Raw genomic sequence first — 17957 nt, forward strand, 5'->3', positions numbered from 1 at the left:
ACGAATTTTCAAGAAGATCTAACTCATTGTCCTTTGGTTCGAATGAAAAATGATGCACAGGAGCTACGATGTGCTGCAATTACCGATTTAAATGGACGAATTTTTAGGATATATTGCACCAATGAATCTGGTATGAAGCTGCGATTTTAAAAGATAAAAAATTAGGGTTTTTTTTAGGTGAATATGGAAACTGATTCGGGTGGATGAGTTTCCACTGGTAGTTTGCTAGTATCTAGCCTCTTAATGTAGTGCGACATTATATCCCAAATTTCTCTTTATATCTTTAGAAAAGTTGTAATCCCTATCCGCTTGGTTTGAGTTTTAGGCACAAAAGAATGGAGCTAGACATTAATCATTTCGATTAACTTATGATTTTTTTAATTAACATATATATTTTGTAAAAATATCTGGTTCTATAATGATTATTTATAAATTTCAAGAAATTTTTATGCTTTTTGTCATTAGGATTAGATTTGGTGGGTGGCGGAGAGACAGGGGAATATAAATAGTTTAGTAGATAATGATTTGTTAATCAATTTTTTAAATGGATGCTAAACGATTAATTAGTTTCTTATCATGATACTTTGTGCTTATGAATTTTTGCACAATCTTAAACATTTATGTTTTAAACAATTTCTTATGAATTGTCGTTTAGGAATTTAATTATTTCATTTTTTTCGTTGGATGTTTGAAGCCATCGAAAATGACTATACCATTGGCAATCATATTTCTTCCACCACCGTCGTCGCCCCCTTCTACCCTTCCGCCAAACAATATCCACCTCCTCCAAATGATTCTTTTTAATCCTGTAAATTGCAGACAATCGCTCTTTCCCTCTCTGTCTCACATAAAAAACCCCTAATTTCTCCTGTCTCGCTCTTCCTATATCACTGAAGATATGGTGAAACTTCAGCAACTCTTTCAAGTTTGTTATTTGATTGATTGGATTTGAGTAAAAAATTGGCCTCAGGTATGTTATAACACAGTTGATGATTTAATTTCAGTTCCGCCCTTTTTTGTAATGAAGCACACCTTTGTCCATTCTCCATCTTCTTTTTTTTCGATCCATGATTTTATCGGATTGGGGCTAATCGGTTTCAATCTGAATCGAAACAATCAATATCGTGTCGTCCCTCTATCTACTTCTCTTTTGATCCAGAAACCCCTTTCTCTAATTGTTTATGTGTGTGTACTGGTCCTGAAATTGATTGGTTCGATACTTGTTTCCACTGCCTTAATACTTAACCATCGCTTTAGATGTTTGTTTCTCGCTTAGTTTGCAGGTTCCCTGGTGATGCCGCTTGCTTTAAAAAACTCAGTGAATGCCTATCCAATGTATGTTATCTCATTTGTTTTCTTTATTGGGTACTTTCAAATGATAGTTATTATTAAAATTGCTACTGGTATAATCTCAATTGTGGTATGATATTGTATGCGTAGGGGTGGCAGGTGTCTCATTGCTATGGGATTTGATCTACTGGAGGCGCTGTCATGGGTTCAGGTGAACCTTTGATTTTCTTAAGGCCTAAACTCAAGAACACATCACATTGTGGTGATCTGACCTCAATTCCATGTAAATGTATACAACATATATTAATTATTTACTTGTTATGCATTGAAAATTCTTCAAGTTACCGAATTTATGCTTGCTCAAAAGGGTCTGGTCCCTAAAATGATCTTATTTTGCTTTGTGTTTTTTGTTCTAGAGTTGTATAATTTTCTTTGTTGGCGAATAGGTATCTTGGTTGAATGGGCAGCAAAAGATAGCTCCAACTCCAGAGGTGAATTCCAATTTCCACCTTCATGTAAGATGACTTTTCTTTTTATTTTCCATATTTCATTATCTTTTTTTTGTGTTTTCTTTAAATGCTGAAAGTACATTTACTATGTTGGTTGAATCGACAATGTTTATGACATTCTGAAATTTGTGAATGGGATTTTGGGATTTTATGCGGTTGGAAGATTAGTTTCTATGAATTATCAGTCTTGCTTAAGGATAATGGCAGCAGGAACATATAGAGTTCCTCAATATATATTTACAGTTTTCCTTTGGTGTGCAATGATGGTAAGTTTGTATCTTTGAATCTGTAGTGTTTGGTAGGTAGTAATTAAGAAAAGAATGGAATTGTGGATTCCGGTATAATGAAAAAAAAACATGTTTGTTTACCACATAGGAATGGAATGGAGCAATCCTTACATGGGAAATGAAAAAAAATTGAAGGTGTTTTTTTGGTCCTTGATGTAACGGAATGATATATTATAACTATAAAGTGCTTTTATTTTATAATCTTTGTTAATAACAATCTTTTTGAAAAAAGTCTGATGAAATTATTATTTGTTATTTTTTGAAAGCAACTAAGTTTACTTTTTGATTATAGTTGTATTTCAAGATTTCATGATGTTCTATTTTTCATTTTGCAATTGCATCATGTTAATTATCTAATAATTTTTTATCTAACAGAATTTGCATCAACTTCCTTTATCCAAGTGTATGTTCTGTTTTTCCTCATTTACACTTTGAATTTGAAGTGATTGTTTATAATCACTTATGGCTACAAGATTTTTAAAAAAAGGGTAACAGAAAAAAAACAACAATAAGATGACATGGATGTCACTTATAAGTTCTTCAAGGGTAATATTGGAATTTGTTGTTCATTTATGTGGCTATTGAAGCTCCTGATGTTGCTTTTAGTGCTATGTTTTTTCAGTCCCTTTATTGTTCATGGTTTTTATTGTCCTGTTTGTAATCAGTTCACTGTAACCAAATCTTCCAGGTTTATCCATTTCTTTGGCATATTCTTCCCTAGTTATATTTAATTTGAAATGCATATAAAGTCCATAGTAAAAGTAAACACTTACGATCAGTTTATCACATTCTACCTTCTCTTACAAATTTAGTTAACTTTCATAGTACATTCTTAAATTTACATAATGGGCCCTGTGTTGATAAAATGTAGTGAAATTCAATCTCTTTGTTAATATATTAACAAAATGGACCTTGTGTTAGTGTGTTACGAAATTTACAAACAAATAAAAGTACAATGCTAAGATAATTGTTTTCAAAATCAAAGTACCATGTTTACATTTCTATTATTAGACTTATCAATTCATTCATGCTTCAGTTTGTTAATCTTTTTCTATTTTGTTTTTGATAGAGATATCGACAAAATAGAGAAAGTCAACTGCTCGGTTGTAGTCATACATGTAAGTCACTTTTTACCCATTAAGTGATGTAAATCGCTTTATGCAAGAAATTTGTTTTCATAATGAAAGTACAATGTCTAGATGCCTAATTGATTTATAAATCAAAGTCTAAAGAAATAATCAAAGTGTTTTTTTGCATTTTTTTATAATAATTGTTGTAATGTTGATTACATTGAATACAACTTTAACAACAAGTTTAAGCTTTTCATTTAAACATTATGTTCAAAGAGTTTTAAAAAAATTGTATGATTTAGATTTATGAAAGCACCATTACACCAATTATGCTAAAAAATGCAAGGATACTGACAATATTCTGTAAGGGAAAAAGGACAAATATGCATTTTTCTTTATAAATTATGAAAAAAAAAACAAATGATGAAAAAAATAGAAACAAATACCACACTTTTGTTGTATGGTATCTATAATGTAATGAAAGTAGGATGATATATAAAACTTAAATCTTTAAAAAAAGTAACAGAGGGAGAAGGAGAAGAGAAGAAAAAGAAATAAAATAAATAAGTTTTCATAGATAAAAAAAACACAATTAGTAAAAAATATTTGTTGTAGGCTCAGCAGATGAGTTGAAAAAAGTGATATGCCTTCGTTAGTAATCAATATCAATAGTAAATAATGTTTGCGGAAATGAAATTTTGAAAATCTATAAATATGAAAATTGAAGTCAAATTAATTTTGTTTTCAAACTTAATTGAATGAAGAAAGCATTATTGTCAAAGTCATATTCAGGAAAAAAAAATTTGCACTGTGAGTAAAAAATTATACACAATTAATTTATGTTCGACTATAATGTATAGTGCAATATAAGATCTTAAAGTTCATTGCAAAATAGTTTTAAAGTTCATTGCTATGATTGGTAAAACAGTCATACGTTTGTATTAAAAAAGAAAAAAAATAAGTATAAGCATGAATATGATGCGAATGAAACACACAGAGAGCAACACACATAGATCAACATACTTGTTTCTAGGATGCTATATGAAATTTATAACAGAAGGAGAAGAAGATAGAAATAAACAGAATAACAAAAAGTATGATTATTTTGTTTATACTAACCTGATGGATTGAAATGTACGATAGAAGATGGTACTTTGCACTTTGCAGAGATGAAGAAGCAGAAAGTCGTCAAAATATATAAAAATATTTAGGGGTTCGATATTTATTAATGCAATGAATAGGAGAAGAGAATATTCTAATCGTTATTTAATTCCTAATTTCATGGCTATATATTTGGTAAAACATCAATTAATTCAAAACCATTGCTGATTATATGGGATATGAGGAGATATGAAATTGAAAATTGAAAATTTGTTTGAATGCAGGGACAATAACGTAACCAAAGAGCTGATTTTTAGGATATCATATACATTCCTGAAGTAGGAAATGGGCGGGAAAAGAAATGAGAATAAAGGCAGGAGAATGACACGTGGATTGCTGGGGTTTAAGGAGGGGACAAGTGGCATTTAGGGGAGGCAGTTATTAGGAATGGATATTTATTATGTATCGGTATTTTAGGGGAACTTACTAAGCTTTAGACTTACAGTTTTGGATTATATTTCAGCTATCTCAGAGGATCGTGGGAAGGCAAAGGCATGATGATGCACCTCCTCATGTTTTTGTTTTATAATTTTGTGATTTCTCTAATGTGAAACTTATTTTGAAAACAATTATGGTTTTGTGGTTGTTTTTAAAGTTTAAAAATTTCAATAATTTTATGAATGTTACAATAATATATATATATATATATATATATATATATATATATATATATATATATATATATATATATATATATATGAAATGCATTAATTAATTAATACAAGAGAAATAAGCAACTTTTTTCCGATCGACGCCCCAAAATCTAAATTCATCAATTCAGTGAATTAAGGGAATTCAACCAATTAAATCTTCCTTATAAATAAGTTATTCGCCTCCTATATAGATAAAATTAGAAGGAAAATGCAATCAGCACAACGGAAATTGATTTTGTAAAGAGATAGTTTCAATCGACAAGTAGACGATAGAATAAGAAGAAATCAACAAGCAATTAGAAGAAATCGTCAAACAATCAATATAAAAATAAGAAATCAACAATCAATTAGAATAAATAGAGAAGTAATCGATTGAAATCGATGAGAAATCAGTGTTCCTAGGCGTGGTAGGTTGAGCGATCCATGTAACTATGTGTAAATATAAAATAGCGATAAACAAAAGAGATCTCAAAGTAGCAATAACGACCAATCTCGATGATATTAGTGGCTCTGCTATTTCTGAGCGCTATTTGAAACCACTATATGACTTATACCAACGAATGTTATCCTACCGAGATCTTGACAATATTAGCTGCAGCAAGTTGGTTATTTCTTTGATCCCATTTTGGTGGGGTGAAAAACTTTAAGTAAGTTTATTAGGTTATATTTGTTTTAAATCTTTAAGATGATGTTTGGTTTGCATAATAATTATGAAAGATCTGAAATGTGTTAAAAATTGTAATATAATTTGGTGGTGGTATGGTTGGAGAAGAAAAAAATGTATTATGGAGCTAAAGAGGTAGGTCAAACCCACATGCATGTCTAGCTAGACCATGGGTGTGGATTTATTAAAAATAGACAAAATTACAAAAATGGTCCTTATAGTTTGCAAAAAGTCATAAAGTCAGTCCCTGCTAATTTTTTTTAATGAAAATGGTCTCTATGGTTTCCAAAAGTTGCATGAATGACCTTTTTTGTTGACGTCGTTACTATTCATCTGTTAGTGTAAGAGTATTTTGGTCTTTTCAAGTAGCAGAGACTGAGTTTGTGAATATGGGTAAACCATAAAAGCGTAACTATAAACATTGATGTAAGTTGAATTTTGACGATTGTATTGATAAAAGTTGCGTTCCGACGTAAAAAACACGAACAAAAAAAAACACGTATATAAAAATAAGCACGAAACATAAAAAAAATTACGTCGAAATGTAGACGAACTCGAATCTATACTGATACGTAAAAAAACATGAAAAAAAAGTTGTGTCGAAACGTAGACAAACTCAAATATACTACATTTTTTAAAGCTAACGAACGAAAGTTATTATATGTGACCTGAATGATACGTAGGAATGTATACAAAATTAAGCACCAAAATATACAAAAAAATATATCGAAACATAGACAAACTTGAATATAATATATTTTTTAAAATTAACAAACGAAAGTTATCATACGTGACTCATCTCATATGTAGAAAACATACATAAAGTTAAACACAAAAAAAAAACTACATCAAAACGTAAACAAACTCGAATTTAAACCAAAAAATTTATAGAAAAAAAAACATGTAATTTTTTTTAAAAAAAACTTAACAAAAGAAAGTTCTAAATTAAAGTCGAAACGTTGACCACCTTGAATTATACCGACTAGTATATAAAAATAAACACGTGAAAATAGTTTTTTAGGTTAATGAATGAAAATTATTAATAAAAATCAAACTATATATAATACGGGGTTAAACACGAAAATTTAGAAAATAAAAAGGTGAAAGCAATATTTTTTAAAATTCAAAATGAAGGATTCAAAGTAATATTTTAAAAAGTAAAGCGGGTGGAAAAGCCACAAAATTATAAACATAAAATATAGAAAAAATTACATAAATGTTCTCTATGATTTACCTGTCGTCACAAACTCAGTCCCTACTATTTGAAAAGACTAAAATACTTTTACACTAACGGACGAACAGTAACTGCGACAACAAAAATGACCATTCATGTAAGTTTTGAAAACCACAAGGACCATGTTCGTCAAAAAAATTAATAAAACCTATGTTTGTAACTTTTAACAAACCACATGGACATTTTTGTAATTTTGTAAAAAAATATTACTCCCTACCTCCAATGCTACCGCATATGGGCAATGATCCACCAAAAAGGAGTGGGTAACCAAACTCGAAGTCCCTACAAAAGCATTGCATTTTCTTTCACGTGGTGGTATTCGTTGAATGGTTTTGGATACATTTACAACAAGTGGTGAAATGGGCATGACACAAAGTTCGTCCTCACAAATTTCACGTGATCAATGAATTTACTTGGGCACGTTTCATACGAGGGAAATTCTTTACACAGTTACACACTACACAACATCCTATTTACACTTTGAAATATTGCAAGTTATTTTCTTATTTTCTTCATTATTTACTCATGTAGAATCTTAAAATAATATTTTATTTTCTTCAATAATGACGTTTAATGTAGATTTAAATTAAATACATCATTATCATCAACTTATTTAATCTACATTTTGATAAATAATTTGGCTATGCACATAACATAAGTTATTGTTTGGTCTCGAATGTGTTGTATCATTTATAGATGAAAATATATTTTTCGTACGTTATCTTTTAAGATATAAGAATATTCTAAAATTCGTAGCAGCATGAATTTAATATACCGTGTGACAGGTTTGACTAGTTTATACAACGAAAACACAATACCAATTTTATCAAAAATCATCATTCTAGTTGAATGTTCTAAGTAGAATATTGTTAAGATTTTAAATCTATACATATAATAATATTCCTAGAAAAAATTAAATATAATTATATTGTTATGTATAATATTCTAATTAAAATATTGATAAATTTTTTGAGATTGTGCACATAGTAAAGTTCTAATATAAAAATTAGATATAACTAAAAATGTTATTCTAACTAGAATATATAACTAGAACAATGTTTTTTAATGGATGTTAAAGTGAAACAAATTATTTGCAAAATATTTTTTTTAAACTTTTTTTAAAAACTCATATTTTTAACCCTTAAACTAGTGGTGGATCCAAGAATTTTATATGTTGGGGGTGCTTACGACCATCTATATGATGGGGTCGAGTTAATTAGTCAAAATAACCCGTCCAATCTTGTGTGTTTTTCGATATTTTCAACCATTTATTCAGTTTATGGTTTTTAAGGTCCGGTTTTATTTTTTTCAATTTGGTTTCGTAACTCTATTACTAAAATATTTTGGTTTAAAATAGCACAAACAAATCATCCAAGCTCGTAACTATATTGATAAACTATATTGCTAACTATTTTGCATAATATCGATTGTTAGCTAGTACTTAAAGTACATATCCGATTAATTTATAAAAAGTTCAGTTGACTCATATGATTGATAATTGATAAATATAACAACAAATGAAGCTTTATAAAATACGAATAAATGAATTTAAAGTATTCATAAGTTAATGGAAAAGTTAAAGTAAGAAAAAAAAAAAAATCGACTTACCAAAATAAATTCAAGACAAAAAATATAAGAAATGAATGTTGGCTGCAATTTAGACATCCCAAATCGAGTAGGTGAAGAAATGAAAGATGATTAGTGCTATTATAAAAAAGAGCAAGCTGCTAAATAAACATTTTATTACTTTTAGTTTTAATTCTCTTTAACGAATTAGAAGAAAGATCTTATGCCTAAGAATTATTATAAATGATATCTGTTATTAACATGTGATGTTATAGGTCACACCTTATAAGTAATAAGTAAGTTATTAATAATTATTTATTTATTAAAGTAATTTTGATAATTAATAAATATAAACACTTGTATTTAATTGGAAAAAACATTATTTTAGAAAAATAATATTTACTAACATATTGAGAATTATTGTTTTTAAGAAATAATAATAAAGAGAACAAAAATTAATGAAATATCATATGGTATGATTATTAATGTTGTATACAAATCTTGTAGCCACTTTGTGTAAACACTTGGTTTGATTCTAACTAGCTAGTTAGGCCGGACGGTGTGGATTCGACAATGACTACGACTAGCTCGGCGAGCACCGGGCCGAGCCCTCGGCATGTCGAACTCGGCTCGGGAACTCGGTGGGAACTCGTCGGTGAGAAAGGGTGTTGTGTTGAATATGATGAAAATGGTGGTTGTTGTGTACCTTTCTTTGAAGGAAGAAGATAACTAGATTTTCAAATTTGGCATATCTAGTCCCTTTAGTTTCGTCTAATAACATATCCTACCCTAAAGTTGAAATATCTTTTTGAAATGGACTTTAGAAAATTGCACAATACCCCATCATGAACTTATAAAACTTATTTATTTTAAATAAATCAATTTATTATTATTATTATTATTAATATTATTATTATAAAACCTACAAAACTTGGTCTTTGATTATTTTTTATAATAATTAATGTAAAAAAAATATCATGACAAATATGGCAACTTATGCCTACAAATTGACAACTTTTTGTAAGAATGTGACACCTATGTGGACCGTGACAAGTATGACACCACAACCACTAGCCTTATAAGATAACGTATGACACACTTAATGGCCTTGACTTTGCTTGCCAAAGTCGTAAGGTTAAAAGGTAGGGAAAGAGTTTGTTTTTTGTCTTCCATGTTACTCTCATACTTGTCTTAAAAGAATCTCATGTTTTCCTTAATGGTTATGTTTGACTTGATATATATGATTTGGTATATAAATAAGAGAATACATCGAAAACTAGATAGTTTTTGGAATGTTTTTTTCCTCAGGTTGTCAATTTCTTGGTTTAGAAGCCCATTCTCATATTTCTTGATCTTGCAATATCATAATTAATAGAGTGATTTTAGTTTAAGTTATAGCAAACTATGGTTGATGCTTAAAATATTTGTTTTTATTAAAAGTACTTACTAATTTCTCATTTCATGATTACTAGAATAATTTGGTTATCAACGTGGGACTAGCTAGTAGCTCAGTTAGTATAGGCTTGACGTCTTAGATTGGATGTCTCGAATTTTAATTAGGGGGTCAACGAATTCTACTAACTTGGTGATATTAACTTTTAACCATTAACTAGTCATTGAAAAAATAAAGTGATTTGATTGAAGTTATTGCAAACTATGGTTAACGCTTTAACAATTTCTTTTTATTAAAAATACTTAATAATCTCTTATTTCACTTAAATCTAATTGAAATATATCATTTTAAAATTTGTTAATGTTTAATCCTTATTTTTAATATATATATATATATATATATATATATATATATATATATTAAATCAACGTACACAAGTTTTGAATGGAAGTAGACAAGACATTGTGCTTCAGTAACTTCTTCCTACGTCCGGTTAAAATGCAAAGTCTTAAATTTAACGAAAAAATGAGATTAAATGTTCGAACATCTGATGTTAAAGAAACAACATGAAAAATGAAAGATTGGTGATTTAATTGATAACGAAAAAACTATTCGTATTATGAATGATTTTCTTATTATTGATCCTTCTAATATGTTGATTTATTTGTTGAATATGTCTGTTTATTTTGAAATTTACTTAAAAAAACATTTAATGTTTACTCCTTGGTATTTAACTTTTGTTTAATTAACTCATATAATATATATATGAGTCATATAAAATAAATTGAATTCAAGTTAATTTTAAGAAATATAAAAAAGCAAAAAATGTATTTTTAAAAATTTTGTCGACAAAGGCAAGTTTTCTTACAAGAAAAAAACTTTTAAAAGATAGCTTTTTTAACCTTTTCCATAAATTCCAGGCTATTCAGCATTCTGATTAGCTACAAACTCGTGGAAATGGGGAAGAAAGGAAACCGATAGGAAACACATAATCGAGGAGCTTCTAGTAAGCCAAATGCAGACAATCTCTGATTACAATGCGTCGCGATCAATTTCTGTTGGTGGGTCTTCTTCTACTAGCAATTAGAAGTTTACAACTTCACGTTTCTTTGAGATTCTCTATGCGAAAATTGACCCCCAATTGTTATCGCCACCTGGGTTGACCTTAGGGCTTGAAATTTCAAATTATAAATTCATTACTTCTTCACTGACATTATGCAAAATACGTCGACTTTGCAGTTAATTTAATAATACCTAAAAGGGGTTGTTAGGGTTTCGAATCTTTAGTTTCTGCTAGACGATGAAATATATTTTTTCTTTGACTCAAATTAATTCCCAAATTAGCCTGTCTTTCGTATTTTTATACTATAATCCATCCAAAAATAGCATGTATATATTATTGTTCTGTACACCATGCGCGACATATCACCCGATCGCCATTGTCGTTCTTATAACATAAACTCTATTAAATTATCTATTTATATGTTTAGTTTGACTCATGAATATGGAGTTATGCTCTTGACTTGACTCTTGCATGTGAATGTGGGGTTGAAATCTGGATTTATTCTTGCTTGTGAGTAGGGATTTGACTGGTTTGTGATATTAAACAAGACAATTTCCATGAAACTCGATAGACATTTTCTTGGTTGACTTTAATCAAAAGTAGTTTTGTTAATCTACTTTTTATATAGTAAATCGTACAAAGGATAAGTCAATCTAATGGACTACAAATCTTTTATCAGACTTTTACATTAAACTCCAATTGTTAGGTGACTTTTGTTTTTAACAATTTGCTTTTTGACCTAATCTTGAATATTGAATAAGTAATTAGTATTAGGTCTTACAAGTTCTTTAAAGATCTAGTTGAGTTTGTGTCATGCATGCCATCAGATGTGATGTGGGTTCGCTTTGACTTACATTTTTGGACTATCTGCATGCCAACTTTTACCTTTTTTATAATTATTTACAGAATTTGGAGTATTTATTATCAGTAATATTGTAAATTAGTGTTACCTTAGGCTCCAACATAAAGTCAATAAAATGTTTTATTGATATCAAATTGTAGAAATTTCTCATGAATTTCACTGTTTTTGCATTGAAACATTCAGAATATTTCTGGAAATTTTCTATGTGCAACATGTTTTCAACCAATTTGACAACTTTATTCATGTATTTAGACTTGAATTGAATCATTGATAGAAATTTACCTTTTTTTTCATGAATTTTAATGTTTCTGTTCAAAGGTCAAAGGAGTCTTTTAGTTTTGGTTGATTTTTAATGTTTGATGATTAATCTTTTTTCTTCTAAAGCTGGTATGTTGTCTCTCCTCTGTCTCCTTGATTATTAAAGTCCTTGTTTTTGCCATTTAACATTTTCATTTTATTTATATGATGTCTAAAGAAATGAAGATATGATTGTAGGTGTCAGAAATTATTTATGCATTGCATCCTTTTTTTTTCTTCCTATTTGATAATGATATTGTAAAGGACATTTCTTTGACTAAATGTTTTTACTTTTTAGGTGCATAACTTTACATGAGGGTTTTATATCATCTATTTTGATTGATGGATGTGGAAGTAATCAAATAGATATTAAGATATCGATATGATCTTGGATGAATTTAACATTATTCTTTCAAATAGATATTAAGATATCATGCACATGTAAGTAACTCCAGTAATTAGAATGGAAATCAGGTGAGAGTATACTAAAAGTTATCTAGAAATATAGCACTTGTAGTGTGGATTTTATGCAAGAAAATTGTGAATGGACAAAACTACCCTTGACTTTTCAACGAAGAGATGTTTCATAATCCTGTAGAATTCTATATTCAAAATGAGGCAGGTGTACTGCTTATATGTAACAAAACATGCCCAAAATTGGGAAACTACCAACAAATTTCCAACATGAAGATTTTTCTTCACCATGTGGAATTCAGTATGCTGCTTGGTTGCTGCTTAATATGCCCTTAGACTTGTCCCGAATGGACGAAATTGCCCTTACACTTGCCTTGAATGAATGAAACTTCCTTTTGGAATGAGAATCTTTGAGCAGAAAGGTGGTATTTTTGTAGTAGAATTATGCATGTATTCAATGAATTACAAATTGGAAATACCAAAAGGTCAGATAGTGACATCAAGAAACCATGGAAACAGAAAAACCCTTGAGTTTGAAATTTGATGAAGACATAAATAACATGGTCCAACCGTTGTGTGAAATTGTTAGTTATACACGTGTTCGCATCCAAGATTGACTATTTTACTTATTTATACTTTTTTATAAAAATTCCATGTATCACCCTCTTAACATACAATACGAATACCGTTTTCTACTATGAGTCTACACCATCAATGTGTATATAAAGACATCAAAACATGCAAAATTACACCACTCATCTCACCATCCACACATTAAACAAAGTGTCATAAAGATCAAGAAATCTTGATAGCACCATGTCTATCTTTTCATCTTGCAAGTTTGTGCCTCATGCAATCTTGTTGCCACCTAAAGCCAGGTAAAGATTCATTCTTTTTTTATACCATCATACTAAATTGAATAAAGATTCATATTTTTTGAATGCCCACATACAGATTTGAGGAAAGATTTGTTCTTTTTGTATGCCCACATGCTAAATTGAGTAAAAATCCGTTCTTTTTGTATACCCACATGCTAAATTGAATAAAGATTCATATTTTTTGAATGCCCACATACAAATTTGAGTAAAGATTCGATCTTTTTGTATACCCACATGCTAAATTGAGTAAAAAATTCACAAAATTTCCTGACATTATGTTTCTTTGATGTTTTTGCAGTTTGAAAACACCAAATCAGAGTCTAGGTATGCATACATCATACATCATACAAACCTTGTTTCTTTTTCAACTCTTTACTAAAACAAAAATCCGTTGATAATTTATAATTTGTGGGAATGTTACATGTGCAGCAACTGTTCATTGTACTAAAGTTGTTCGAAATGTGAACTTGGAGAAGTTGCGCCACAACTATTTGTTTCCTGAGGTTTCTTGATCTTGATCTTAATTTACAGCATTTTTAAGCTTTGATTATGTGTAACATAATACATATATATATATATATATATATATATATATATATATATATATATTGTATAGATTATATTTTAACTAAAAGTTACATGTTATTGTAAATTGTAGATAGAAGCAAGGGCACTTGAACATATGAAGAAGTATCCTGATGCTAACATCATAAGGCTTGGAATTGGTGATACCACTGAGCCCATTCCTGATATTATAACTTCAAACATGGCTGAGGTAACATAAAATCATTCATTCTTCTTTTTATTGATGTTTTTTAGTGGTGATATAAATCGGGTAGCTGTTTCATATTCAACTCAAATTTCCATGAAAGTTGCAACCTCTTTGTTTCTTGAAAGCTTTTAAGTTTCATAATGTTTTGTAATTTGTTGGGTTAAATGTAGGAAATAGCAACGTGCTTTTGTTTCTTCCTATTATGGCAAAGTATAATGTCTTAATAAGAAAAAAATAAAATAAAAGTATGATGCTATAATAGATGCACAATATTCCTCATTTGATTAATATATAAAAAGTGATTTTGTTTGTATTAAAGTATGCAAAGGCTCTTTCAACACGCAAAGGATACAAAGGTTATGGTGCTGAACAAGGGCACAAGGTACATTTATTTGTCCAAAAAAAACAAAAATCCTTTTAAAAGAAATAATAAAACAGTCAATAAATATTATTTTAAATTTACAGGCTTTAAGAAAGGCAATTGCAGAGTCTTTTTACAAAGATTTAGGTGTAAAAGATGCAGAAGTTTTTGTCTCAGATGGGTCACAGTGTGATATATCTCGCCTTCAGGTTCTTTTTTTATTCCCATTATTTCTTAAAAACATTTATTTATTTATGGATAAAAAGAAATTGATGCTTTCTTTAATTTCTTAACATGTAGCTGCTTCTGGGATCAAGTGTTTCAGTTGCTGTTCAGGATCCAAATTTCCCGGTATTATTTTAATCTTCTTGCTATTTTTTTATTTTTTTTTTTAACATTTTAGAGGAATCTTTTTCCATTTTTTTAAAAAAATTACAGAAAAACACAACATAATTTCACCATTTTATCAATTTAGCCACTTAAATATTATTTTTCCATCGATTTACCTACCAAATCAGAATTATAAAATCATAAAACACAACAATTCATAGGCAAAATCGATATTACACTTTTCTATATTTTCCCCTTTTCAAAACCATGTAATCTGGAAAAAACGTTATTTTTCAAAAACTAAAATACAAAAAAAATCGATTACATAATTGTTGCAATTCTCATGAGATGTTAATTCTCAACAGGCATACATGGATTCAAGTGTTATAATAGGTCAAGCAGGAGACTTTTTAGATGAAACACTAAAATACAAAAATATTGAGTACATGACTTGTGGGCCCCACAATAATTTCTTCCCTGACCTTTCAACCACATCAAGAACAGATATTATCTTTTTCTGTTCTCCAAATAATCCAACAGGTCATGCAGCCTCTCATGAACAGTTAACACAGCTTGTTGAATTTGCTAGAAAGAATGGATCGATTATTGTTTATGATTCTGCATATTCTGTTTATATAACAGATGGAAGCCCTAAATCCATCTATGAAATTCCTGGATCAAGAGAGGTACTAATTTCAATCTTTTTATTTTATGCTTCAATATAATTGAATCTTGATATATAATCATATGGATGATGTTATAACTTATAGTATTAAGTCCTAATGTTGTACAAATTTTGCCCTCATTCCTTTACAAGTGATTTTCTCAAATACTACTTTTCAAACATCACTTATCTATATATGTAATTTATATATATCGAGTAAATTACATTTTTGGTCCCTGAGTATAACTGATTTTTTCAAATTTCGTCTCAAGAAGTTATCTTGTGCACTTTTGGTCCTTATTTGAGGTTTTTTTGTAACGTTTTCAATCACTTTTCCCAGTAAAATAACTATGTAATTTATATATATATCGAGTAAATTACATTTTTGGTCCCTGAGTATAATTGATTTTTTCAAATTTCGTCCCAAAAAGTTATCTTGTGCAGTTTTGGTCGTTATGTATGAATGTTTCCTTGAGTTAATGTAGAAAGAAGTGGTTATGAGAAATGAGATTGAAGTTTTTGATGAAGCTACTAATGTTTGTGTGATAACATGGACATGTGCAGTGTGCTATTGAAATCTCATCTTTCTCAAAGATTGCTGGATTCACAGGTGTACGCCTTGGTTGGACAGTGGTTCCTGATGAGCTGTATTATGCAAATAAAGTTCCTGTCATACATGACTTTGATCGAATTGTTTGCACTTGTTTTAATGGTGCTTCAAGCATTGCTCAAGCTGGTGGACTCGCATGTCTTTCTCCTGAGGGCTTTAAGGTCTTTTTCCTTCTTTCTTATAATACATCACTAAATCTTTTATAACAATCTAACATATATTGTTTCTTTTTCAAAGAGAAATAAGGCTTTCCCATGAATTCCTAACCTTTTTGATAAAAAGTCATTTCTAACTGCAAAAAGAACGACTTAATAGAGAAAGTCTGGGAAAAAGGCTTTTGGGTTAATCTCAAAAAAGACCTTATATTTTGTGTTTTTTCCGGATTAAACCTCAAGTTTATTTTTTGCCTTGTATTTTTTGTTTTTCCCGCTTTGTCGTTTTTTGCCAAAAAAAAATTGTAAAATGTGAAGGTTTTTTCGAGAAAAACTAAAAAAGTTGAGGGTTTATGTGGAACTATTTAGAAGGTTGAAGGTTTTTTTTTTCAGAAAAAAATACAAAGTTGAAGGTTTTTTCGGAACAAATAAATAAATACAAGGTCTTTTTTGCAAAAAATAAATTTGAGGTTTAATCTGGAAAAAACACAAAATATATGTTTTTTACTTTTTGAGATTAACCCAAAAGGCTTAGTCATTAAGTCCTTAACATTTTACAAATGTAATCTCATTTATTTTGTAACGTTTTTGATCACTTGTCCAAGTAAAATAACCGGAAATTGTCAGAAAAGTCCCAATATTTTCAGGGAAGTTACGCTTTAGTCCCAACATTTTTTTTCGAACATAAAAGTCCCGATTTTTTCATTTCGGCTCAACTTTACAAAAAACTCACTTTTTTTCTTTTAACAAGAAACGACATATTATCATGTTTCTACAAATAATCAGGACTTTTATGTTCAAAAAAAAAAAAATCTTCGGACTAAACTGTAACTTTCCAAAAAATATTAGGCCTTTTCTGACAATTTCCGTAAAACACCTATACTTTCAGGACCAAATTTGAAAAAAAAAAACCACCTATACATAACAAAAACACAAAAACATTCATTTTACTTGGAACAAAGACGTTACAAAAACCTAAAACAAGGACCAAAATTGTAAGATTTTTTTTTTTTGATTACTAAAATGGCGTTTTTGTGAAATTTACGAGTTGCAGGCAGTGATGTCAGTGGTGGATTACTACAAGGAAAATGCAAAAATATTGGTGGAGACATTTACATCATTAGGTCTAGTTGTATATGGTGGTGTAAATGCACCATATGTATGGGTGCATTTCCCTGGATCAAGATCATGGGACATGTTCTCTGACATTCTCAACAAAACACATATAATTACGGTTCCGGGCAGCGGGTTTGGGCCCGGGGGTGAAGGATATATACGGGTCACTGCTTTCGGGCAGAGAGAAAACATATTGGAAGCCTCGGTCAGGCTAAAAAACGTTTACTTGTAATAAACCCGTTACGATTTGATTTTGGTGGAAGAAGACCTTAATTTGACTGATTGTGATCGGATATAAAGTGTACTAAATTATCGTTGTTTGTGTAATAAAATGAACGTTGATGAGATCGGTTGGTTGTACTTATATCAATATATATATGCATTAGTTCTTACATGTTTATATGTTATCGTTGTCATTCGCGTTAAGTGCAAGATATCGCAACGTATTTTCATTGTTTTTTTTAATTATAAATACATACTAGAATTTCTATTATAATATTGTATATTGAAAACTAGGGAATTTTAACAATGGCATCCAAATACAAAACAATTTTTTCCTGCTAAAAAATTGAAAGTATAATGTTATAAATGATAGAGTTTTCAAAGTATAG

At 29.4% G+C, this 17957-nt stretch overlaps 1 protein-coding gene and 1 long non-coding RNA gene across 14 annotated transcripts; both read left to right on the top strand.

Annotated features, from left to right (window-relative positions):
- Window positions 1–540: 540 nt before the first annotated feature.
- Window positions 541–4886, top strand: LOC145061580 (uncharacterized). Of its 12 annotated transcripts, none has more exons than XR_013687252.1 (6): window positions 559–970; window positions 1284–1335; window positions 1441–1501; window positions 1737–1805; window positions 3156–3204; window positions 4542–4886. It is a non-coding gene; the product is annotated as an uncharacterized LOC145061580 (long non-coding RNA). The 12 variants fall into 12 exon arrangements; XR_013687251.1 differs by having other exon boundaries at window positions 564–970; window positions 1258–1335; XR_013687250.1 differs by having other exon boundaries at window positions 566–970; window positions 1277–1335.
- A 5856-nt stretch (window positions 4887–10742) lies between these two features.
- LOC145061228 (putative LL-diaminopimelate aminotransferase, chloroplastic) lies at window positions 10743–17693 on the top strand. Of its 2 annotated transcripts, XM_079008655.1 has the most exons (11): window positions 10743–10888; window positions 12348–13341; window positions 13640–13665; window positions 13771–13844; window positions 14000–14116; window positions 14433–14495; window positions 14579–14683; window positions 14775–14825; window positions 15170–15490; window positions 16033–16239; window positions 17285–17693. In XM_079008655.1, exons 2-11 carry the CDS (start codon window positions 13280–13282, stop codon window positions 17576–17578), a joined length of 1320 nt encoding a protein of 439 aa, XP_078864781.1. In that variant the 5' UTR covers window positions 10743–10888; window positions 12348–13279; the 3' UTR covers window positions 17579–17693. The 2 variants fall into 2 exon arrangements, with proteins under 2 accessions (XP_078864781.1, XP_078864782.1); XM_079008656.1 differs by lacking the exon at window positions 12348–13341.
- The last annotated feature ends 264 nt before the right edge of the window (window positions 17694–17957 follow it).

Source organism: Lactuca serriola, chromosome 7 (genome assembly GCF_051521515.1).
Source record: "Lactuca serriola cultivar US96UC23 chromosome 7, Lser_US96UC23_V15, whole genome shotgun sequence".
NCBI classification, from domain to species: Eukaryota; Viridiplantae; Streptophyta; class Magnoliopsida; order Asterales; family Asteraceae; genus Lactuca; species Lactuca serriola.

Excerpts from the sequence above, each read along its gene's own strand:
- LOC145061228 (XM_079008655.1), top strand. The coding sequence starts at position 13,280 with ATGTCTATCTTTTCATCTTGCAAGTTTGTGCCTCATGCAATCTTGTTG. Across the intron at positions 14,826-15,169 it reads TTCAGGATCCAAATTTCCCG|GCATACATGGATTCAAGTGT; the intron begins GTATTATTTTAA and ends AATTCTCAACAG. Across the intron at positions 15,491-16,032 it reads AAATTCCTGGATCAAGAGAG|TGTGCTATTGAAATCTCATC; the intron begins GTACTAATTTCA and ends GGACATGTGCAG.